This window comes from Takifugu rubripes, chromosome 14, assembly GCF_901000725.2.
Source record: "Takifugu rubripes chromosome 14, fTakRub1.2, whole genome shotgun sequence".
NCBI lineage: Eukaryota > Metazoa > Chordata > Actinopteri > Tetraodontiformes > Tetraodontidae > Takifugu > Takifugu rubripes.
In genome coordinates, this window is record NC_042298.1 from 2,984,831 (window position 1) to 3,008,936 (window position 24,106).

The window sequence follows — 24,106 nt, forward strand, 5'->3', positions numbered from 1 at the left end:
ATACTTGGAAGTTATTTCATTCAAGATTGGTTTACAGCAGAATGAAAGAATGTTTTTGCTGCCATTTATTTGCTTCAAAGTTCCACCTTTTTGACAGAACGCGTAGGTTAAATACTCACTTTCAAATGTTTGATTGCCATCCAAACCCTCTGAAAAGCCTTTCTTTACTACAATGAAATATCCGTACAGTCTATAAAAACCTTGCACTGCATTTTTCAAAGCACTTTTAATTCACTGTGCTTCATGGTCACTAAACAAAATAACTTGGTAAGTATTTGCGACAAAGGCACACAACAGCTCCAGATGCTGCCAACTTGATTTTAACCCAGTTTAGACACAGGAAGCGAAAAATGAAATGAAAAATGCATTCCCCAAGTTCTCGTCCAATGTGCCCTAAATTAATTATTCATTATTTTGTCACGCACTAAATGTGCCTAAGAATTATATGAATTTCCAGAACTTTTATATTTAAATGCTGGTTTTGCCTCTGGGACATCCCAACATGACCACAGGGGCGGCAACAAAGAATCTAGGAGAATGTAAATGAGGTCGGCTTCGGCACCAACGCTCCCCTCGACGTGCGAGAGCATTTGTAAACTGATGTTGGGAGCTTGCAGAGAAATGTGGCACATTACAGTGTAACGAATATAGATTATAGATCTGTGGCAGACATGAACGCGTTTGGCGGCTGAGATTTCTTTATTAAACCTTTATCTCCACCAACATAGGTAACAATAGTATAATCCCTCGATGTGGAAGTGAAATATCTGATGTAGCTTTGTTAATGTCTAAAGCTCAATGTTAAAGAAATGTAATCAAAATAACTGTAATTTAGCCTTGACACAAACGTAAAGACAGTGAGTGGCAGGATATGCTTGCATTTAAGAGGACACAAAATTACACATTCAGGGACACTTTAATAAAAAAAAACGACTACTGTTATTACACTCATAAAAAAACAAAGAAATCAACGTGCTTGATCCTTTTAGTACATGGTAGAAATGAATGAATGAATGCGGCAGCAGCTGAATGAAGCCTCTTCTGTCCCGGTGGTGACGTTATGTCGCCCCCTGGTGGTCACTTCTCGACCAGGGAGTCGAGCTGCTCCTGCAGGGAGGCCAGCTGGGGGAGGAGAAAAATAAAATGCGTGATTGATGGCTAGCAGCCCGGGGGTGTAATTGAGGGGGTAAGTGGATGATGATTAACATGTCTTTTCGCATTAATCTGCTGCCCTGGTTCGTCCATACAAACAGTGGGCACAAGACTGTGGGTGGCCACGCCGCCATGGCGACAAAGAACCATCCCAATCGCTGTCGCTGACAAATTGAACATGACTGCAGATGAAACTTGCCATCAGGGCTTGTAAATGACAGCCAGATGAGTGCACATGTAATATGACACCCGGGTGAGGAACTCAAGAGGCGCGGAGCCTCGATTGCATTGATTTTCCGCGAAAGGGTTTTTACCTGCTCCATCTCCCGCTCCTCCTGCTGAATGATCTCATCCAGCAAAGCCTGGAAGCGGTTCTGTGTGGAGAGAGCAGCAGAAACAGGGTTGGTTCCGAGCTTCAGTTAACTGTCACGGCTTTGCACGCTCGGCCGTCTTCCTGTCCCGATGGCCTTTCGGACAGAAAGGCCCCCTTGAGGCGATGCCAGTCAGAGACAGGTGACCTTTTCACTGCAACCCTGACGATAAACACAGCAGACCGCACCGATGTCCTCCTTTAACTGACCGTGTGCCCTGATGCGCGCTGCTTACTTTGAGGGCCTGGTTTTCCACTTTCATGATCAGCTCCTCCTGTTGTTTCTTGCGAGCGCGGGTTTCCTGGAGCTTGGCCTTGATGCTGTTGATCTGCACCTGGTACTCCAGAACTGCGGGGGGGGGGACGCAAAAGAAGATGACAAGCTGCGACCGGCGTGGAGGGACAAACGTTCATCAACAGAAGAGGCTAATGTCTGAGAACGTCTGAGAAGCAACAGATGTCCCGGTGCCGCTTTCTTTGGCTTCTCTCAACCTGATTTCTGCACATCTGCATTCAAACCATCAATCATCCAAGTACGCTTCGGTCAATTGCAACAACAAGCGGGCCCAGTCAAGGAGTTTGTGGAGCTCCAGCACAAACGCTCTGCAGGACCAGATGGAAAGTGGAGGGCTGGATCGGGGAAGCCCATAACCCGTCAGACTGGGAGCGCTGTGCCTTGATAATGATAATAATAATAACAGAGGCACCGAGTGAGAGCTGGAACAGCCGCCGTGCTCCTGAAAACCAAGCTGTACTTAGAGATCCAGACTGCTGACGGAAAATCTTTTTGGCCTCTGCTTTGACTGGAATCAGAGCAATTTTGATTTTCTTAAATGTCAAACTGTCTCTGGTCCACGGGACAGTTCTGCCAGTCCGAGCTCAAGACTGAGATAAATGAGAGATGAGAGAATGACGGCGTTCCGGTGGGGCAGCTGATGGAGTCAGCCTCTGCCCTGAAGCTGCGGGGAAAGTTGCGAGCACGAGTTCCAGCAGTTAGTGCTGCTCCAATTTCCCCCTCGCTTCCCCACGTGCACAGACCCAACGACCTCCCCCGGTCCAAACCCCTTTTACCTATTTGACTGTTCCTGTCGCTCTCGTTCTGCGTGGAATCGGACTCGTTGAGTTTGTCTTGCAGCTGTCGGACCAGATCATCCTCCGTGTCCATGATATTCAGGTCCTCGTCCTCGTGACGGTCCCCTTCGTCTTCCTCCTCCTCGCTGGAGCTGCTGATGTCATTGAAGATCTCCCTCAGCTCGTCACGCTGGACTAGCCATGCAAAAAAAAGAAGCAGACTGGATGTTATTAAAGGAGACAAATCTCTGGTTTGATCTCAGCCCGCGGAAGAATAATGAGAACCTCATTTTAAATTTTGGAGATTTGCAGGGACTCTGAAATGAGTCAAACGGAGACTCTCTTACCAGAAGAGCCGTGGCCCATCTTATGACCCGAGGTCCCGGGTGAGGAGTCCAGGTTGGCCAAAGAGCTGTGCTGATCTCCGTCCTTTGATTCGTCCTCGTTGATGATTTCCCACCCTGAATATTTTGGGTTAAAGTCCTCTCAGGCTCTGCAGTCAGACCTCTGTAATTCTTAAAACTTCTCATTAACTTGAGAATTCTGGCACTCATTCATCACGTGCGTGCCTGCCGCTGCAAATGCCACGGCTATAATTAGATTCTAGCTTTGCTGTGACCAACTAAGCAATGATAATGAACAGTCCGTCTCAATTACTGTACCGCCAGCGCCCACTCTGAGGCCCTGTTTTGCTCTTATTCTGTCAGACGTGTTTAGAAACTCATTAAAGCGCTAATGAGCTACGAAGAATTCCGTATTCATCACTACATATTGGCCGGAATGATGTCAGGTGGGTCAGGATGGGCTTGGCATCAGGGTCAGAAAGGAGGCGGATTAAGGTTTCGGTCATTACACGCAGCTACGCAGCGATTAGGCGGAAACAATGCGCTGTTAATGAAGACGTGTCTTTGGCAACGCTGACAACAGCGCAGGGGTCTGAAAGGATACGGACAATGGCGGCATCCGCATCTGTGCTCAGCAACCTCTTCACCTCCTTCTCCACATCAGGAGATTCGATGTACTGTGATAGAGACAGAGATATGTAGGTTAGGTAGCATTAGCAGCACATCCCAGGCCGTTACGCTCGCTCGCTCTCTCCCAAATACACACACACACACACACACTGGTAGCAGCTGGTCACATGCCAAGAAGCACATTAGTGATTAAAACAGAAGGGACCAAATCAATATGGCTAAGCTCTGCGTCTTCAAGATTTATTCCAAAGACAAAGTAGAAGTGCAGTGTTGGAGCACACTCGCCTCCACTTTGATCAAAGTGAAAGTGAAATTGCTTTTTGTATGCATGCCTTCAAGGCAAACTAAGATGGAAATGCTTTATTTATATGTAAATTTAGTTTTCTTTTTCACTACAGTTTCCCATTTTATGAAATGTAAATGCACTGTTGGAACAGAGCCTCCAAGAGCGGCGGCTCATCAGACGGGAAGCTAAACAGACAGACAGGACGGGACCGAGATGTGCTGACGGGGGAGGCGAAACTGTCAAAACCTTCTTTTTTGCAGTCTTCCGAAATCTCCTCTTGCGTGTGTTCTTCAGCGGACAGGTGACTGGAGAGAGAAGGGGGCGGGATGAAACACTCGATCGATGAAGCCAAAACGACTGAATTGGCTTTAGAGGTCAGAGAATGAATCAGAAATTGTTGAATTCTTTAGGAGCAGCAGCAGCCCAAAGCGCTGCAGTTTGTGTATCTTCTGTCTACTTACTCCCGTGGTTCCAAACAAATTTCTTGTCCTTGTCTTTGTCCTTCTTCTTGCCCTTGGGGTCACTGCCAGTTGGCTCCTCTAAAGGAGGATAAAGGTCTCCATCTAGTGTACACACCAGCATCTAACAAGGACCGTACACTTATAAGAGAACGGAAATGCTTCAACACTGATTACACAAATTCTGCTATAGTTTAAAAAAAACAACAAGATTTTGTTAGAAGGATTAGTTTTAATTATCTTCAGCAATCATCCATATATAGTGTCTTTTGGCAACATCTTTAATGCTACCGCAGCTGTTTACCTGGCAGACATCAGCAGTCTTGTAGAACGTCTTCTTGTCCACCGTTTTTAGAGACTCGATCATACACGGCAGATCCACCAGTTTGCAGGCCAAAGGAACGCGATCTACTCTCACGATACCATGACGACCATCAGCTGCAGGGGGAAAAAAAGACCTGCTTGGGACTCTGATCATATGAAACAAACGTCTATATTGGTGTCTTAAACTGGAAGCGTCAGGCTTACGGTGCAACTCTATGGTCAGCCTGTCTTTCATGTTCATGCTGCTGGACTGAGCAATCTGTCTTACTGTTGAGGCGTATTCCTGAAAACAAATAAGAAAGAAAAATATTTTCAATAATATAATTCAAGTCAAGTCTCCTCAGCAATTACTCAAAAGCTGGGATGATTGAACGTGTAGATCCATCTCACCAGTGGAAGCCTTAGGATAAACTGGTTCTCCAGCTCATACGGTGCATCTTCCTTATTCTTGGAGCTGACCTTGCCGACTACAAACAAGTTAAATTAACATGAAAAACATGCGATTTATTAAGCTAGAAAGGCATTTGGAGCCTGCAGACCTCCACCAAGCAGCTCATTTCACCACATCTTGTGACTTACACCTAAAACAACCTTGTGCATGTTCATGGAGAGAGAGCAGGTGTTGGATGTACAATAGTATATCTAGGTTGTGGTAATACGAGGTTACATAACATAACCTTTATCACCATAGGCCCCTTGGGTTTTTATGTTTTAAAAATATATATGGCATTACGTATAAGAGACACCTATGCTGCACAGGATCTTTAACATCCTGACGTTCGTGTAGGTAATCAAATCACAACCCTAACCCCAAATCACATTAAAATACATTTACTTTTTTTAAATATCTATGCTTCATGTGTTTGTAGTTAAAAGTGGAAAATTGGAGCAAATGCTAGCTCACCTAAATGCTCGTAAATGCAAGCTAACCTTAGCATAGGCTAAATTAGCAACAAGAGGTCTTAACCTACCTTTAATTTTAGACGTCATCTTCTTCTAGACTTGGTCTTCCGTCCTGTAACGGTGTTTCAACTGTTTTAATAAATCAATAGTTGAGAAGACAAGCTAATCAGGAGGCCATCGCTTAAATAAAGCCTACTTTGCAGCGCTCTAAACGAAGTATTGAGACTACCGATCGCGTCGAATTTGCAACCATCAAGTGTGCTCGGAAATTGAAAACACCGTCCCGGTCCGTGTTAGGAAAAGACAAGGAAATAAGGGTTTATTTTATTCAGTCAACCTTGGTTGTTAAAATAGTTCCCCTCTATCTGTTTATAATTAAGTGATGTTGTTTTGACGTTGCTGCTGGAATTGTTATTTAATCAGTCAATATCAAATTACTTTTCTTTTTTTTTAGAAAATAAATAATATATATCCGTATTATTAAATAGAAACCTTTAAATCTTGTGTCGAACACAAATAGTGCCCTGGATGCCGATATTTCAGACTAGTCGGTAACGGTTTGCAATTAAATCATTCGAGAAAAGTGAAACAAAAATTTACTGAAAACACAAAGTCATGGAACGTCCCATTCTGTCGTCATATTCTCGCACACGACCCAAACAACGCGATATCTGTGGGGGGAAGTTCGCGTTAAAATTTCAAAATAAGAGTCGCTAGCTATAAATTCAAAACAATGTGTGCGAGATACGAGTTATATTCACATCCCCGTCCACCTTCAAAACACGCCGTAAATACTAGATACACAAACTATCGAATGTCTAATTTTTTAATTTACTAAATTTTAACATTAAACGGCACACATTTTACACTGAAATAAACACTCTACAATTTCTAGAAAAATAAATTTAACTTCCGGGCCGTAATAGATTCCTGTGTTTCGTCTGGCTGGTACCCCTGGTACCCCTGGCTGGTATCATTTTTGCAGGAAGTTTGACGTGTTTTTAAGATACGTCGTGTTTTTTGTCCGCCAGCCTGCTGAAATGGCCTCTAAAGTGACTGTCAACAGTGCCTGGAGGACGGCGAGGACGCTGTGGCTGCTTGTGCTAGTGTGCTTGTCTGTTTGTATCTGTGTGTGCCGAGCATCATCAGCAGAGGAGAACAGTGCCATGGAGAACATCGTTACAGAGAAGAAGGCTGAGGCGAGTCACAGGCAGGACAGCGCAGACCTGCTCATCTTCATCCTGCTCCTCACCCTCACCATCTTGACCATCTGGCTGTTCAAACACCGCCGATTCAGGTTTCTCCACGAAACCGGACTGGCGATGATTTATGGTGAGACGCTACAGCCTGCCGGACCTACGTCACCAGTATCATTTGATTTAGTATCATTGTGCTGTCTTTCCACCCGCCGTAAATGTAACAAGCATCGTGCCTTTACCCCCAGCACGAACCCCGTCTTTACAGTGAGACTACGGTGGTGAAAAGGAAAAAATGCTCCAACTCAAGCTGGCTAATTGACTCCAACATTTCCCCGTGTGACGCAACCTGTCCCCGCTCCTGTTTGCTGCCATAAAAACCCCGAAAGAGATGATCACCGCTGTATTTATATTTATCTTTAAAACCTACAAGACCTTGACTCAATATTTGCCAAGCCAGTAGCACATAACTTTATAGGACTTTGTGCACTTTCTCCTTTTTCATATTGAGGTCGTCTGTTGTGCCAATTGGAAAACAATACATATGCATTTTGAATTGTATGTGATGGATGTGTTCTTTTGTTTAAAGTGGGTTTTTTGCTACATCCCAGGGCTACTTGTTGGTGTGGTCCTGCGCTATGGCATCCATGTCCCCCGGGATGTAAACAACATCACGCAAAGCTGCCCTGTTAATTCCAGTCCTGCCACTTTGCTGATAAATGTCAGCGGGAAGTACTACGAGTACACGCTGAAAGGAGAGATCAGTACCATCGAGATGGATGACGTACCAGATAATGAGATGCTGCGGAAGGTAGGGGCACGCTTCACGTCGGGCACAAGTGAAACGGTTCAATTTACACGTTTAAATATATGTTCGGATCCCGATGAGCTACTGGTCAAAACGATTCCATGTATCATGGTCAAGGTGATTAATATCCTAGACTTGGCAGATGAAGGTTGATCGTGTTGTGCCCTGACCGTCTCCACCATCGTGTAGACCACGTGGATGGATGGGGTCAGGATCGGCAGCATCTGAATGGTTTAGCATTCAGCATCCCCCTGTTTTCACTGAGAACGCTGCGCCACACCTAGCGATGAATGGAAACAAGGACAGCAGGAAGGCACCTGTGTCAAGGTGGACACGCCTGGCAGTCGGGCATTTATTCACGGTCCTCCATCCTCAGTCCTGCAGCCAACCCTCATGGTGACTGAGCCCAAACAGAAGAGTGGTGGCTTGGAAGGTGGCTTAGTGCGCTAAAATTGGCCTACCCGGCCACGCAGGACCTGATCCTGGTGTCACGGCTCAGCAAACACCTGCTCAGGTCCCAGATAGAGAACTCGTGATCAAAGGAGTTAAGATCTGAAATGAGCCGTCATTGTGACGGGATCAGCATTAGATTTAAATGAGAGTAATCAGTTGACCTTTGTCCGAGAGGTCAAACCGTGAGTCATGTGATGAAAACAATAAACACGGTGCCACAATTGAGACCTCTTTAATGTTGTGACCTCGTCTGTCAGCTGATACAAAGCTGCTTGGTTTTTGCGTCACAATTCCCTCGTCGCGCCTCTTTAGATTTACAGCTCAACCTTTGATGGTGTTAAAATCCTCCTCCTTTGCCCTCATCTCCTTTTAATATTGGTTCCTTTTGTCCCTAAAACAACCTCGTGCATGTCCCTTTTTACCTTGTAAAGGTTAGACTGGAGCTGCATTAGGAAGTGTCTCCTCTCTAGTTTCCCCCCTCAAAACATGCACCCTGATTCTTTTCTCTTTGGGACTCAGGTGACCTTTGACCCTGAAGTCTTCTTCAATATTCTCCTGCCGCCCATCATCTTCCACGCTGGCTACAGCTTGAAACGGGTACGGTAATGATTCACACTGAAAGAGTGGCTTCTAACTCTTGGTCTGTGATAAATTCTTACCTTTAATTTTGTCTTTCAGAGGCACTTTTTCCGTAACATGGGATCCATCCTGGCCTATGCCTTTCTGGGCACAGTTCTTTCCTGTTTTGTTATTGGGTAGGACCAACGGTGGCTACAGTGTAGCCCAGCAGCACGCATGAATCTACCCCAGCAGCACTTTCATATTCTATGTGGGTGTTTAATAACGTCCGTCTCGTGTGTTTCTCTCGAGGTTGTTGATGTACGGCTGCGTGATGCTGATGAAGCAGATGAGGCAGCTGGATGGAGACTTTTTCTTCACCGACTGCCTCTTTTTCGGCGCCATCGTCTCAGCCACAGACCCCGGTACGCGCGCTTTCTTTCCTTTCAAGCTCGAGTCGGGCTCCAAAACATAAATGGTGCGATTAGTCAGTCTCAGCATGAAAGATTAGAGGAGCACATTTGGAAATGACATCATCTGTTATGCAATCGCTACCCTGACTCACATGAGTCATGTGACTAATAAATCACAAGGTAATAATCAAAACAATCAGAGCTTGGGGCGGGGGAGGGGTCTAAAATTGGTCATTTTTCTAACCAAGTAAGGAGAAATAAGCCGTTCCCGTCTTTGTCCGCAGTGACGGTCCTGGCCATCTTCAACGAGCTGCAGGTGGACGTGGATCTGTACGCGTTGCTCTTCGGAGAAAGTGTCCTGAACGACGCGGTGGCCGTGGTTCTGTCCTCGTAAGCATCCGCCCCGCACAGAGATCCGCTCGGTGCTGATAAACCCGTGAACCGCCGGTCTAGGCGGAACGCTTTACCAAGCTTTGCAGACGCGAACCCAACAAGGCTGCGTTTGTTCTTTTCCTGCAGCTTGTTTCGGGATATTAGGAAGGCTTATTTGATCTAAGCTCTGATTTGCCTCAGGTTTTTGAGGTCCAGGGAACTGTTGATCTCCTGGCAACGGCATCAAGACGGCGTGCTTTCTTTTTCAGGTCCATAGTAGCCTACCAGCCACAGGGCGACAACAGCCACACCTTTGAGGTCATGGCCCTGCTCAAGTCTTTTGGAATGTTTCTGGGCGTGTTCAGCGGCTCCTTCGCTCTGGGCGTGGCCACCGGCGTCGTCACCGCCATCATATCCTTTTCCTTCGTTGATGTTTCTTTTTTTCTGACACAATTCAATCACGTAGTCGTTTTGTTTAACCGCCACCCGCACGTGACCAAGTTCACCAAGCTGAGGGACTTCCAGCTGCTGGAGACGGCGCTCTTCTTCCTCATGTCATGGAGCACCTTCCTGCTGGCGGAGGCCTGCGGGTTCACAGGTGACGCACGCGTCCGCATCAGATCATATCAGGAATGGTGAAATTGTTCCGAACCGCCGGCGTGTGACCCAGTTCCTTCCTGCTGCCTTTTCAGGCGTGGTGGCTGTGCTCTTCTGTGGAATCACTCAGGCCCACTACACCTTCAACAACCTGTCAGCTGAGTCCCAGGACAGAACCAAACAGGTCAGAGCTGCAGCAGCATGGATGTAGGAACCTCTTCGGGTTATAGTGGGAACTATTTCAAACAATGCTCAACCAGAACGGACGCCGATGTCTGCTCTTCAAATTCATTTTTTAAGGTTTTTTTTGCAGGAACAATGTTTATGAATTGCCGTTTTCTCCTTGTCTCCTTGTAGCTGTTTGAACTTCTGAATTTCCTGGCAGAGAACTTCATCTTCTCCTACATGGGTCTGACCCTCTTCACCTTCCAAAGCCACATCTTCAACCCCATGTTCATCGTCGGAGCTTTCGTATCTTTTAATCTAAATTCGCCCCCTCCTCTCTCAGTGTCGCCATAGAAACAAGGATGTTCCTGCACTTCCTCATTGCCGTTAACACACCTGGAAGGGATTTAAATGAAGCTTTGAATGTGAGGAAGTTTCACGGTGCACTCGCCTCTGCTGGCGTTGGTCTCCTTAACCTGCATCCTTTGCCAGATTGCGATGTTCCTGGGACGAGCTGCGAACATCTACCCTCTCTCTTTCCTTCTTAACCTCGGACGTCGCAACAAGATCAAGTCCAATTTCCAGCACATGATGATGTTTGCAGGTTAGTAGGATACAGGTGTACAGCCCACGCGTGTTAACTGCTGGGAAAATCCCAGAATTAAGTGTTCCTGGGAGACGTTGAACTGGATTTTGCCTTTTTAAGTGTATTTTCTCTCCAGGCCAGTAACATCTCAGGCCGTCACATTGACCACACTCGCCTACTCTCGAGAATCTTTGAATTTTTTTATTTTGGACTTCATTCCTGTCATTTTCGACAGTCACATCTCAGAAATCCCACATTTGTTTACTACCACAGTCTGGAAAATCCTCCTTCACAGTGGAAAACATGTTTACTGTGGGAAATGTGCTCGTTTTCAGGTCTCCGTGGAGACATCAGGACTGTCTGAGATCACTGGGTGCGCGTGTTGATGTTGATCTGTTTGCTTGCTGTGCTCTTCAGGCCTACGAGGCGCGATGACCTTTGCCCTGTCCATCAGGGACACGGCCACGTACGCGCGTCAGATGATGTTTTCCACCACTCTGCTCTTGGTCTTCTTCACCGTTTGGGTGTGTGGAGGCGGCACCACGCCGATGCTGTCCTGCCAGCGCATCCGGTGGGTTTTTAATGCGCCTGGAGGAAACCAATGCTGCTTTTGCTGGAACTTTTGACGATTTGTGGTGTTTAATGCATGCAGAGTTTCTAACTGCGGCTTCTTCCCATGTCTTCTCACAGAGTGGGAGTGGACTCCGATCAAGATAACCCCGTGAGTGTGCTCCTCACGCTGTGCTTATACGTTGCCGCTGTTGCAATCTATTCATGCAAAGTGCTGAGTAAACACCAAAAATGGGCCTTTTTTCTGTTCAGATGAGCATCGCTGAAGGATCAGAGAGAAGAAGCACCAAACAAGAAAGTGCCTGGCTTTTCAGGATTTGGTACAACTTTGACCACAAGTATCCTTTAACATTTTCGTCACACTTTTGGAAGGGATGAAAGTCTTTGCTTTAAAGCTTAAAATACACATCAAATAAAATTTCATAACTGATAGAATATTTGCATTCCAAAGTGGAATAATACAATAAAAATAGGCAAAAATGGATGAGCACACATGAAATGTGTAGTTCACAGTTTCAGCCACTAGATGGAGCCGCATGTGCATGTACTCAGAACTAGCGCCACGCTATTCAGTAATAACGCATCTGGCTTATGTTTTCTGTCCTTGACTTGAGCCTTTTCTAGCTACCTGAAGCCCATCCTGACTCACAGCGGCCCCCCGCTCACAGCCACACTGCCTCCCTGCTGTGGCCCCCTCGCCCGCTTCCTCACCAGCCAACAGGCATATGAGGTCAGAGACTGGTGATCACAGGAGCCGTGTTTAGCACGGCCGCCTCTGTTAACTTTTAATTGCCTTCATGGATGGAAAAAGTCTTCTGTGATGAATCACTGAGCACAACATTTTCACCAGATTTTACGCCGCATGTAAAAATCTGGCATGTAATCGTCACATTACCCGGTTCCAAGTTCCAACATTTACGTCGCTTCCTGTTTATTTCTTTCCCTACTGACTAGAACGAGTGCCAGCTGAAAGATGACGACTCTGACCTCATCCTGTCAGACGGCCACATCAACCTCACCTACGGCGACGTCACCGTCAGCACCGACGCCACCGGCGCCCACACCAGCAGCGGGCCGGCCTACCCGGGCGCCACCGGCTCCGACGACTTGGACAGAGAGCTGACGTACGGCGATCACGAGCTGGTGATGAGGGGCACGCGCCTGGTGCTGCCCATGGACGACTCCGAGCCGCCTTTCACGGACACCCACCGCCACCTGCAGATGTGAGGACGACGCAGACCCTGACAGCCGTCCGCCCGCCACCCACCCGAGCCGTCGAGCAAACGACCAGTACCTGACAAAACTGTCTGTTACTAATTATCTCTTCGCACTGCCTCATTTCACCCTCATTTTCTGACTTCCTATAGCGCTAACTCACTCTCTCTACCTCATTCTCATTCACAACCTGCCATTACTACTCTTATTTATTAGCATTTTTTTGTTGTAATCTGTTCACTTTCTTTTGATTCGGTACCGAGTCACGCGTCACCTTACTGTAGCACTGCGCAGAGGTTTAGAAGCATGTGTGTCCATGTGTAAGTACGATTCCCGGCCACTAGCTAACGTGCAGTATATCCCAGTTGTCCTGTAGCTTCGATATGCATGTTGAGGAGCTTTGGTGTGTGCGGCTGGGGGTTGGGGGTACCTGTGCTTTGGGTCTGAGAATGAATGTTGCTGGCTTCTTTCTGTTGATCGGAGGCAGCGGACGACTTTACTCCACATTTCTGTTACAATCAAGTGCCTGTGAAAAGTAGTTAAAGCCTGGTAGCTCGTACTGAAACGCTAGTGTGGCTGCAGAAGGAGTTATCGCAGGCGCAGAGCTTTGTTTGTTAAAAAAAGAAGGAAGTTGAGGAAAAAATGCAAAAAAAAGATAATAAAAATATTGACACCTCTGACCAAAAGGTAGCAAATAGCCGGTTTGATTGGGCTGTCGGGTGCTGCTCCTGTTGGTGTGACAGTTGTGGGTCTCTCCCTCCGACCTCTGACTGTGACAGAGAGGCTTTATTGTTACGCTTTAAGACAGTTTTGAGCAAGAAGGAAAGGCCTGTTGCACCAACAGCAAGGCCTGATCGCGCTGTAACGCAGAGGGTTCCGAGCCGTTCCTGCATGTGGACGCTCAGTCGGGGCGCCGGGCGTAGACAACCAGGAGGGTTTTGTATTTTCTGACCTTTTAATGACGATTCAAAACATTCTGATCCGTCAGCGCTGTGGTTTTCTGTCGCTGGAGCCCAAATTTCCCCCGATAAAAGCATAGAGATGGTGCTTCTAGAGAATTTTGGCTAATCAGAGAAGCATCTTGATTGGGGCAGTTTTGGAGTTATGCCGAACCCACCGGAGGAATCTCTCCGTCTTTAGCAGTGTAGCAGTTGGCAAACGGGTTAGCGGCGACGTTTCCACGCTGGCCCTCGGCAGCAGCAGAGCTTCGGAGCGAGCGGCCGCTTCAGTACGGGCCCCTCGCCACGGCCGATCCAAATAAGACGAAGCCTGTGGTTTCATCTTTTATGTCAGTGTTTGCGTGTGCTAGAAAACAGCTCATTTTAGTTTGGTTTTTTGAAATGAAAAAAAAAAAAATCCTTTAATCGATGTCATCTTTGGTACTGTTGCTTTGTTGATGACAGGAAACAACAGCAGCGGCTGCTCGATGCTGGAATTAAGAGAGGTTGTATTTATAATTCAGGTTGTCTTGAGTGGAGCAGCCGTTGATGTGGGTCTAACAGGAAGCCTAGACCGGATGTCACCATGGCAACGCTTTTTGTTGTTGACATGGATACAGCCCAGACAAACAGTCACGTTTTCGGTTGCACACCACAGTTTTAGGTCCGCCGCCCGAGGCAAAGTTAAGACATAAAAAGAAAGCGTGTGTATGAAAACAGTTTTAAACTGAGGGGTAACTAGAAAGGTGAAGGTTTGTGCTTTTATGTTTTTTTGGGGATGCTGACTTGGAAGAAAGCAGCTTTTTTTTCTTCCGTTACCTTCTGCTGTGCAGGAAATCCTTTTTTTTTGTGTGTGTTATTTGCATTCCACCATTTTTTATATTTCTCATTTGCTGTCAGTCGGACATTTTCTATAGAAACGTTAAGAAATTCTACATGATTTGCACGCATTCATGGTGTTTGAGCCAACAGTTTTAATCTCTATATATGAAGATATGATTTAGCTTTCATGTTTGGAAAAGTGAGGGGGAAAAATGAATGTCAGATTCTCCACTTTTGAATATTGCATCCATGTTGAAGAGCAGTTAAATGTCAAAAAGAAAACAAAAATCTTGCAGCAGAATTCAAGATGGAGGCGTTCAAGAGTGTGAATCGTGCTGTTGTTACATGTTATTACCTTCAAATCTGGCGTCTTGCTGTCTGAATGTTGTTCCAGAGCACGAAGCATCGATGGGGAAGGAAATCTGAGCAGGAGTCTGCAGCCGCTGTTCAGACCACGCAGTAGTTAATGTGACACGTGCAGAAGCTGACCAACAGAAGTGTGTGTGAGTGTGCGTGCATGCGCGCGCATGTTTGTGCGTGTGTGTTCTCTCTATTTTCTGAGTGCTGATAGGTAATCAATCATGGGAAATCTGAAGTAGATGACCAAAGAGGCCTGTTGTGCTTTGTGTATTCAGACAGTCCATTCTATCTTTATACTGTAAGTGTGTGTGTGTGTGTGTGTGTGTGTGTGTGTGGGAGAGAGAGAGAGAGAGAAAGGGGGTGACTTTTCCTCCCTCTTCCATCGCGTCTGCAGGTACTGACTGTTTACATGTGTGTACATACGCTCCCACCCGTCCATGTGTGTGTAAAGGTCAATAAACGGAAGCCTGTGCTTTTCATTAAAGCCGCCGTCGTGGCCTCCTGGCTTTTGTGGTGCCCTTTCACCCGCTGCGAGGGGTGGATCCACGCGTCTGCAGCAGCAGGGATCCAGCACATCCGCGGGGACGGCGGGAGGAGATTAGTGCCAGGAGTCATTTTTATTTCAGTGGCATAAATCTGTAAAATTGGCTTATTCAGGCTCAGGAAAGGGCTGTAATCTCCATAATATTGAAATCTGGCAGCTAGCCCGTCTCCACGTGCTATTTAAGGGTGGGATAATGTTGAGATTAGACTGGAGCTGCATTAAAAAGCTGCAGGAATGGTTCCTGTGGGTCCCAGCAGGCTGAAATCCCCCCTCAATTCAACTCAGCTTTATTTATACAGCGTCTGTTACATTTAAAATTGTTTCGAGGTGTTTTACAGAAACCAGGCCTGACCCCCCCAACAAGCAACATAGCAAGGAAAACACCCTTTTAACAGGAAGAAACCTTGAGCTGAACCAGGTGCATATACTGGGGGTGGGCGGGACCCTCCTGATGTGCTAAAAAGCATTAAAACATATCATTTACTGAATCTGCTGGACCCTGAAGTGTTGGAGGTTTGCAGCAACAGTGTGTGTATCAACCAGGAAGTGGCGACTTGATATCGGCTTCCTGCACATGTCAGACAAAGATGCTCACGGGGAATAAAAGCCCCGGAGCGAGGGACGCCGTCGCTGGGAGGAATTCACCGGAGGAGAAGTCTGGATTTCGGCCTCCAGGATGAACATGTTTGGGCTCAGTTTGCCCTGAGGCTGTTCCGGTCCTCTCTGGACAGATCGGCCCGGCCGGCCTCTCTTTGGGCCGTTGGCGTAACCTGGGCTACCTGGAGAACCATTTCAAACAAGAATTGTCAGCAACAGTCTTCCTGTGTAAATCCTTGTGACTGTAAGTGACCTTTGACCTTCAGATGACCTGCTGATGAGCTGGGTGAAGGTGTTTAAACTGCTGCTGCCGCTGTGACCACCACTGCACTTCATTCAGCTCATTACATCATGGTTTTAAAGGCATCTCGGCACTTTTGGTTATAAAGTGAGTCATCTTCTTGCTCTTATTACCAAAAAAGGAAAAGATGAGGCTGATTCACGATAAAAGTGTGCATGTGGCGTTTTTATGAGAATGCAAATGATAAAAGACAGCGAAGTAAATGGAAGGAGTCAAGGTGGGTAAGTAGATGATCGTGATGAGCGGTGAGCCAGGCTGAAACAGACGCACCTGACGGTGACGCGAGAAGGTTCCGACTTCCGGAGAGCATCGCGGCCAATCGCAGCTCCGCCGCGAGAACTTGCGAATTCCTGGTTGAGGTCATTGTTTATGAGAGTTCGCAGAGGTTTGGCTCGTGTCCTGCATTTCTTTTTTCCGCCCCATCCGCTGCCTGTATTAAAGCTGCCTCCGCGCACTCCGCGCACAGCCCTCGGCCAAACCCGCTGGACGCGCTGGTGGTGTCAGCTGACAGAAGTTCATCCGTGCGCTTTGGAGAGGTGAGTCCGAAACCACCGCTGGGTTCAGCTCAGGTTAATTTAAATCCGGGGCGCTGAAGGACGTTTTAATGTTTTAGTATTTGCTGACAGTTTAGTAACTCCAGACCACTGGCTACATAAAAGGCTCCTTTTCCAAAGTCTTTTTACGCGCATTTGCGCTGCGCAACAGGTCGCCAAGCCGCGTAAATGTTCATGATCAATTATTTATGTGAGAAAACTGGAATTCTCACCATGCATATGCAATAAACTACGGTATTTAAGTTCAGCATTTATATTTAAGATGGTTTCAGTTTGATGCTCATAGTTTGGCTAGTATTTTGTGACACGTTTTAATATTTAAAATCAGTTCGTGTGCGAACAAAGTGGATTAAACTACATATTTTTTCGACTGTTATCCACAAAGAAATATGTTCAGAAATCTCATGGCTAATGCTTTTGCAATGGGTCATTACTGCTTGATTTCATTAACGTGGTGGATGATCAGTCTGTCTCCATGACTGCAACACAGAAACACAAAACAGTCAGAAGAACATTTTCACTAATGGAGCCTATAAAGTTTGAGTTTTGTTGTTTAAATGGGGATCAACACCTTATAAATCCTGGTTATACAGGAGTATATCTGCCAAAGTTGAAACAAAATGCTTGAAGGAGTGAATGAAGCCTATACGAGTCAATCGAAGGGAGGAAGAGTGTGAAGCGTGGCCGTGGTGGTGGGAGACTGTTCCCACATCAGCTCAGTGTCGCCTCCCAAATCAGCTGCATGATGTCATCAGAAAGAGTTCCTCCAGAACTCTGGACCTCCTCACGGCTCCAGTGTGAGAGTTACAAATGAAGAACACATGACGGCTGTCTCCAGCTTTTGCAGCAACTTGGAAACAATGGTACGTTAAATTTGTGAGGTGAAATCAACCCTGAGCAAGAGCTGCTGTCTGCTGGATCGTTCATGTGGCTCTTCAATGTTGGAGTGAGTGAAGCCTGGCCGATATGATGGAACAGCGCTCCGTTCAGGACTATTAAGGCAACGCTGAGCGTTTGTCCACACGGGCTGAGTGAGAGGCTAAATGACCCACATGGCGCTGTCAAAGTGGATCAGAAACTGTTCCTCCTGCCCTTGGTCCACTGTTCCTCCTGCCCTCGGTCCACTGTTCCTCCTGCCCTCGGTCCACTGTTCCTCCTGCCCTCGGTCCACTGTTCCTCCTGCCCTCGGTCTACTGTTCCTCCTGCCCTTGGTCCACTGTTCCTCCTGCCCTCGGTCCACTGTTCCTCCACTGGGTTTCTTCCTGTTAAAGGGGAGTTTCTGCTCACTTCTGCTCCTTGGGGATGAGGATCTGAGTGTCTCTCAAGGGCCTGGAGACCCTCCTGGACACAATACAGATGCTGTAAAAATAAAGATAAACTGAATAAAACATAGAGGAACTTGAATAAACTCCAAATGGCTCTAACTTTTTCTTGAGTGAAACAAGTAAGAAGAAACACCGACCAACAATGACTCTGGTGTGTGTGTGTGTGTGTGTGTGTGTGTGTTTGTGTGTGTGAGAGAGAGAGAGAGAGTTAGCTTGACCTCTGTGTGCCCTGATTGTCAGAAAAGATCTGTGTAAAGCTCATGTGTGTCTGTGTTGTTATCTCAACCATGTGTGTGTGTGTGTGTGTGTGTGTGTGTGTGTGTGTGTGTGTGTGTGTGTGTGTGTGTGTCAGTGAAAGGACCTAGTCCAACCTACTGGATTTGGGGTGTTTCTAAGATGAGGAATGAGCCCATGAAGCCTTTCGTTGCTGTTGACAATGTTGTTGGCAACAATGTTGTTGTTGTCCACGTTGTTGTTAGTTAAAAACAAACAATCCAAGTGCTGAGTGTTTATTGCACTCGCTGCATTCAGGAAGTGCTTGTGAGATTCTTGTGTTTCTGTGTTGTTATAGACACCAAATCCTGCCCTGATCCAGCCAGGCGGCCTCCGAGCCCCCGGTGGGCCCTTACTACTGCACTGTTAACCTCTGATTTAACCTCTGATCTCCTCTGCGGCGATGCAGTTATTGCTTCTGAATTTTGGGTTCTATTATTGGATGGCAGGTGGCGCTGATGCCAGAGCAAATGCCGTGTGTGCGACACAGAGTCCAGGAGAAACACGGGTCCAAACGCCTGGAGGAGGCGTCTTGGTGGCTTCCCCTTGATGGAGGACCAGATCCTGATGGGCTCTGTGGTAATGGACCACATCGACCGGACAGGAGCCGGTTAATGAGGATTTGTTCTGCGTCCGATTGGTGAACACGTTGATTGAGTTGGTCTCAGCTGCCCCTGAGGCTATTAGATCAATCTAATTCCCCCTGCCTCCCTCCCTGCTGCAGCTTCTCTCATCACCACCGTCCATTCTTTTCATTTGGACCTGAAAAAGTCCAGTTTGACCGATAGAATCGATGAAGGCGTTTGAGCTACTGCTCTAGGTTATTTAGGAGGCCAGAAAGGTGGACCACCAATAAAAAAAGAACCTGTTTTTGATCATTCTGCAGCAGTTTCTCTCAGTGACTTAGGCCTAAACACGTCGGGCTGAATAAATAGTTCAGGTTAATGAGAACGATGCACCTCAGGCTACGTGAGAAAGTACCCTAGAGAGGAGCGTTCTCCTCCTCCGACGTCTCCTGGCTCGGCCCCGGCACATGCGTCCCATTATCCTCTCAAAAAAGTCAAACATTTTCCAGTTGCAGCTTTTGGAGTGGGGTGAGTCATCCCTCTGAGTTATGATGCATCCCGATCCAACATGTCATCTACATGTGTTCCAGACCTCCAGATAGCCTGTATTGTCAGGCAGCGGACGTATTTATTGTCCCTCATGGACGCTATTCAAATGAGCAGCGGAGGAATCCCGTCTCTGATCCGTGCTCTCTGATTCTTACTCACCCTCTATTCTCCAACACATGACCTAAAAAGGAGCGGAGGTTCAGAAGGTTGGGTCTGGACCTGGAGTCAGGGGTGTGTGTGGGTCACCGCAGGGGTATATAAGGTGGGTGGCCTCTGGGGTGGACCGTCTGTGGATGCTACTCTCTTCTGCCTCTGCTGCCCCCCCTCCCGACTGCTGCAACCATGGCCTACAGACACACAGGTAAAACGCTGAGTGTGAGGGAGCCTGATGCCCGTCCCACTCCGCCAGCAGCTCAGGTGAACTTTTGTCGCCGGTGTAGAAGGATTTCGATCGATGCTGCTGATGCTAGGCGTCCAAAATGTCAGAAACGAGCTCTGCATGTTCAAAAGATGCTTCCAAGATAATCCAAAATTCATCAGATTTGAAAGTTGTTGGGTTTTTTTTAATCTGCAAAGTCAATCTTTGGGTCTAAAGGTGTCAGGCTCCAGTCCTGGGCCGGTGTCCAGCCGTCTTTTCTGTCCTGCCAGGCGGACGCTTTCACCTGGGATCCCACAATCCTTGGAAGAAGAGCGTTCCACCTGGTAGGACAGAAGACCCGGCTCACCCACGGTCCTCGAGGGGATCTGGGCCCCCCCATACTGGATTTTTTCCCTCCTCAATAGCAAAAATATTGAATCTCTTGGCGATGTGGCTGACGTCTACCAACATTTCTAAGCAGAATGAATGACTAAACATCCAATAGTATACACCGGCTCAGCCAGGCAGCCTGAGATGGTTTAGAAGATGTCGATGAAATTATGGCCCAACCAAACCCCAATATGGGTGACGTCAGAGCAGCTGTGCCTTTGGGTGCTCATCAGCGGTGATGGGGATTCTAACGCCGTCAACAACACAGTCGTGACCTCAGCACCACCTAATTCAAAGCACTTGTCCCGGTTGTGTTCTAAGCCTTTTCCAGGGAACATCACGTCGTTATCTGAGGTCAGGTTTGGCTGCCGGGGCTTCAGATTTGACCGCGTGAGTCACACTTTCTGCTGTGACTCACCCCTCAAACTGGCCCGGCTCTGACCTTTCCTGTTCCCCGCAGAGACCTCTGGGATGCGAGCGCAGCTGAGAGCCGGAGTTTGTCTGACAGGGGGCAGCTGTCGGGCTGTTTGGCCGATACCAGATTAAAGCGGCGGGCGCGTCTCCACCGTAGCCACAATAGTGGCCACCATCACACCGCATCTATCTGCGGTTGTCAGCTGCGGAATGCTCGTGGGGGCTTAAAATAGAGATCCAGAGGGTTGGAAAATAAGAGCCGTGGGCTCAGATGGGAACACCGAGTATTGTGTTTGTAACCTGACAGGCTTGAATATGCTGGACTGGTTGAGCTTTTCCTTTTTTAGCTCCGTGACAAACTAAAATTCCTGCCAGGAGGTGAGGGGAGGAGGAGTGGGCGCGCCGGCGCTCAGTCCTCGGATCAGTCTTTATCCCCGGAGCGCAGCTGCTCCCCCCGCCTATGCATCCCACCTCACCAGGGACACATGCCGCTCTCTAGGAGGCTCCTATCTTTCCTCCCGTTTGCCACATCCCACTTGGCCTTATCTCCTTTCATAAATATTGCCCTCGTTCCCATGGTTACTAAAGCAGAAGGTCAAACCTCTCATTGTCTCCTATCTATCTATCTATCTATCTGTCTGTCTGTCTGTCTGTCTGTCTGTCTGTCTGTCTGTCTGTCTGTCTGTCTGTCTGTCTATCCATCCATCCATCCATCCACCCACCCACCCACCCACCCATCCATCCACCCACCCACCCACCCACCCATCCATCCATCCACCCACCCATCCATCCATCCATCCATCCACCCACCCACCCACCCACCCATCCATCCACCCACCCACCCACCCACCCACCCATCCACCCACCCATCCATCCATCCATCCATCCATCCATCCATCCATCCATCCATCCAATCCAACATGTTTCTCCACACGCTCCATCCAGAGGAGCAACTGTTCCAGCAAAAAGGCCGTTCCCAGTGGACCCAGGCCGGAATGCTGATGAATGAGGGAGCGAAGCAACTGTTTACACCATTTTACACCACTCAGAAAAGAGCGCAGACAAAATCGAGCGAGAGTTGGACGCGAGGGGAGATCCAAGAGTTGGAAGTCGGGGGAGGCAGGAATGCGCCGTCCTGTCTAAAAATACATGATTTGCGGAGAGAGATTGATATAACAGTATGCGGATCAGACACTGTGCGGAATTTTCACCCACTTCTCTCATAGGTTTGGTATGTTGCTGTGGGGGGAAAACTTTGTTTTACTTCTGCAAAGATCTTGGTTTGTGTCTTAAGTTGCCGAGGAGAGTAAGTTATTGTCTTCTTTTTCTGGATTCATATTACCAGAAAGAAAGTGCCAACCATGTTCCTCTTTTATTTATTAGCTTTGTGGTCTCGCTCATTCTTGCTTCGGTAGCGATGCAACACTGCCCCCCTGTGGCGACTAACGGAAGCGCACCCTCTCAGCAGGTCCCAGGAGCTACCTCACCTCCACCATGACCGAACGCTTCGACTGCTACTACTGCCGCGACAACCTGCAGGGCAAGAAATATGTGAAGAAGGACGAGAAGCCCATATGCCCCAAGTGCTTCGAAAAGACCTGCGCCAACACCTGCGCAGAGTGCAAACGCCCCATCGGCGTCGACGCCAAGGTGATGATCTCACATACCCACACATATGAATGAATCAAGGTGTGATTGTGAGCTTCATTGAGCCTAAGATGACCCAAACACTGCAATAAATATTATACGAGTTTTTACAAATTATGCACAGCCACATACACACACAGCCGTGTGCTTCTATCTTTGTGAGGACTTCATAGACCCGCATCCTAAACCCAATTATGTGCTGACTGTGTCTGAAATTGGTGATATTTGAGTTCAGAGGTCAGGACTCTGTGTTGCGTTCATGAGCAGCATTCATCTTGTCCTGGAGACACTGAGAGGAGGCTCGATGGACAGTTGAAGATGCCTGACGGTCCTCTGACACTCCCATTCAGAGTTGTTAGCCACTCTGCTAATCCTGCAGGACATCAGCTATGTGCTTATCATCTCTGCTGACATCAACCTCTGCCTGAAAAGTCACCAAAAGCACTCAAATGGTAAAATAGAAGAAACTTAATTCCCAGAACTGAAGGTGTGACAAAAGTCTTTCGTGGAATTCCAAAATTCCCAGTCGGATCAGGATGATTTGAAGCTCAGTGTTGCTTATTCCTGCTGCTAATGTGGTAGAATTAATAGGGCCACGAATAAGCCAGCGCATCCAGCCCATCATCCTTCGCCACTGTGTTCATGACGAGCAAACAAGCGGGGACGCCGCCGCTAAACGTCCTCCGAACTGTCCTCCGTGTGTTGCAGGAGCTGCACCACAAGAACCGCTACTGGCATGAGAGCTGCTTCCGCTGCGCTAAGTGCTACAAGGGCCTGGCCTCGGAGCCCTTCAACGCCCGCGACGACGGCAAGATCATGTGCGGCAAATGCGGCGCCATACAGGACGGCAACCGTTGCCAGGGCTGCTACAAGGTGGTCCTGCCAGGTGGGACGCCGTCCCCCGTGCTGCTAGAGGGCGACCATGCAGCTTCCGTAACGAGAGTGCGGTTTGTGTTCCAGGGACTCAGAATGTGGAGTACAAGAACAAGGTGTGGCACGAGGACTGCTTCAAGTGCTTCGAATGCAAGCAGCCGATCCGCACCAAGAGCTTCCTGACCAAGGGCGACGACATCTACTGCACTTCCTGCCATGACACCAAATTTGCCAAGAAGTGCTTCCACTGCAAGAAGGTAGGAGAAGGTAGTAGAAGGTAGAACGTGCACCATCTTGGCCGTGTGAGCTCAGGGTGTCCCCGATCTCTCCTCAGCCGATCAGCTCCGGGGGGCTCAGCTACCAGGATCACCCGTGGCACTCCGAGTGCTTCGTGTGCCACACCTGCCGTAAATCTCTGGCGGACACTCGATTCACTTCCCACGAGAACAACGTCTACTGCGTGGACTGCTTCAAGACCGACGTGGCCAAGAAGTGCCACGGATGCAAGAACCCCATCACAGGTCAGACCCGAACCCCTTAATCCAAAGCCACTAGAGGCTTAACCCTCCAACATGTGGTCAGCGTTAACGCCCGGCGCCTCCGCAGGGTTCGGCCACGGCACCAACGTGGTGAACTACGAGGGCTACTCCTGGCACGAGTACTGCTTCAACTGTAAGAAGTGCTCGCTGACGCTGGCCAACAAGCGCTTCGTCATCAAAGCGGACAACATCTACTGCCCCGACTGCGCCAAGAAGGTGTGAGCGGCGGCGCCACCAGCGCGAGGCCACGCCGCTTAAAGGGGGAACCAGCCGGGTCACGCCGGTCTGGGCGGAACGGGCCTCTCAGCGGCGGATGTTTGGGCCACCTGCTTGCACCGTTTCCCCGCATTTGCTCATCTCAGCCTTGACTAACATCATCCGAGTTCTTCTGTGGGATTTGCGACACGTTCTAATCTGAACCCAGGCTTCTGCGCGACCTTTCGCCTTCACCCGTATGCTGCACCCCATAATCACCAGAAACGCCTTAGATAGAAGCGCCGAGCTGTTCATGTAATCGTGTGAGAATCACTGTCAAATAAAAAAAGGTGGACGTGCTCCCACGTGTCTTCTTTCCCCTCCACAAGA

General features: G+C 48.1%; 3 protein-coding genes across 8 annotated transcripts; 2 read left to right on the top strand and 1 right to left on the bottom strand.

Annotated features, from left to right (window-relative positions):
* Window positions 1-680: 680 nt before the first annotated feature.
* taf7 (TAF7 RNA polymerase II, TATA box binding protein (TBP)-associated factor) lies at window positions 681-6,147 on the bottom strand. The gene is made up of 12 exons (XM_003970157.3): window positions 5,607-6,147; window positions 5,026-5,102; window positions 4,840-4,918; window positions 4,616-4,749; window positions 4,315-4,435; window positions 4,100-4,158; window positions 3,542-3,614; window positions 2,941-3,054; window positions 2,594-2,788; window positions 1,759-1,871; window positions 1,467-1,526; window positions 681-1,122 (listed from the first exon to the last, which is right to left on the bottom strand). The coding sequence occupies exons 1-12, from the start codon at window positions 5,623-5,625 to the stop codon at window positions 1,078-1,080; spliced, it is 1,089 nt and encodes a 362-aa protein (XP_003970206.1). The 5' UTR covers window positions 5,626-6,147; the 3' UTR covers window positions 681-1,077.
* Window positions 6,148-6,443: 296 nt separating this feature from the next.
* slc9a6a (solute carrier family 9 member A6a) lies at window positions 6,444-15,096 on the top strand. Of its 2 annotated transcripts, XM_011610436.2 has the most exons (16): window positions 6,445-6,870; window positions 7,346-7,545; window positions 8,515-8,592; window positions 8,674-8,750; window positions 8,866-8,978; window positions 9,251-9,356; window positions 9,608-9,749; window positions 9,831-9,936; window positions 10,031-10,119; window positions 10,293-10,406; window positions 10,593-10,704; window positions 11,104-11,257; window positions 11,377-11,407; window positions 11,509-11,594; window positions 11,881-11,986; window positions 12,211-15,096. In XM_011610436.2, exons 1-16 carry the CDS (start codon window positions 6,579-6,581, stop codon window positions 12,481-12,483), a joined length of 2,079 nt encoding a protein of 692 aa, XP_011608738.2. In that variant the 5' UTR covers window positions 6,445-6,578; the 3' UTR covers window positions 12,484-15,096. The 2 variants fall into 2 exon arrangements, with proteins under 2 accessions (XP_029703363.1, XP_011608738.2); XM_029847503.1 differs by having other exon boundaries at window positions 6,444-6,870; window positions 9,608-9,936.
* Window positions 15,097-16,410: 1,314 nt separating this feature from the next.
* Window positions 16,411-24,076, top strand: fhl1a (four and a half LIM domains 1a). 5 transcript variants are annotated; one of them, XM_011610438.2, is made up of 6 exons: window positions 16,411-16,569; window positions 21,928-22,112; window positions 22,818-22,995; window positions 23,070-23,239; window positions 23,317-23,503; window positions 23,589-24,076. In XM_011610438.2, the coding sequence occupies exons 2-6, from the start codon at window positions 21,957-21,959 to the stop codon at window positions 23,741-23,743; spliced, it is 846 nt and encodes a 281-aa protein (XP_011608740.1). In that variant the 5' UTR covers window positions 16,411-16,569; window positions 21,928-21,956; the 3' UTR covers window positions 23,744-24,076. The 5 variants fall into 5 exon arrangements, with proteins under 5 accessions (XP_011608740.1, XP_011608741.1, XP_011608739.1 ...); XM_011610439.2 differs by having other exon boundaries at window positions 16,415-16,569; window positions 21,931-22,112; XM_011610437.2 differs by lacking the exon at window positions 16,411-16,569 and adding an exon at window positions 19,515-19,661.
* The last annotated feature ends 30 nt before the right edge of the window (window positions 24,077-24,106 follow it).

What these genes read in the sequence shown, in the direction of transcription:
- slc9a6a (XM_029847503.1), top strand. Translation starts at nt 6,579, where the DNA reads ATGGCCTCTAAAGTGACTGTCAACAGTGCCTGGAGGACGGCGAGGACG. An exon ending in GTGGCCGTGGTTCTGTCCTC is followed by an intron (nt 9,357 to 9,607) that starts GTAAGCATCCGC and finishes TTTCTTTTTCAG; the next exon opens with GTCCATAGTAGCCTACCAGC. An exon ending in TGTTCATCGTCGGAGCTTTC is followed by an intron (nt 10,407 to 10,592) that starts GTATCTTTTAAT and finishes ATCCTTTGCCAG; the next exon opens with ATTGCGATGTTCCTGGGACG.
- fhl1a (XM_011610437.2), top strand. An exon ending in CTACAAGGTGGTCCTGCCAG is followed by an intron (nt 22,996 to 23,069) that starts GTGGGACGCCGT and finishes TTTGTGTTCCAG; the next exon opens with GGACTCAGAATGTGGAGTAC. An exon ending in ATGCAAGAACCCCATCACAG is followed by an intron (nt 23,504 to 23,588) that starts GTCAGACCCGAA and finishes GCGCCTCCGCAG; the next exon opens with GGTTCGGCCACGGCACCAAC.
- taf7 (XM_003970157.3), bottom strand. An exon ending in CGACAGGAACAGTCAAATAG is followed by an intron (nt 1,872 to 2,593) that starts GTAAAAGGGGTT and finishes CCCCCCCCGCAG; the next exon opens with TTCTGGAGTACCAGGTGCAG. An exon ending in AGGAGCGGGAGATGGAGCAG is followed by an intron (nt 1,123 to 1,466) that starts GTAAAAACCCTT and finishes CTCCTCCCCCAG; the next exon opens with CTGGCCTCCCTGCAGGAGCA.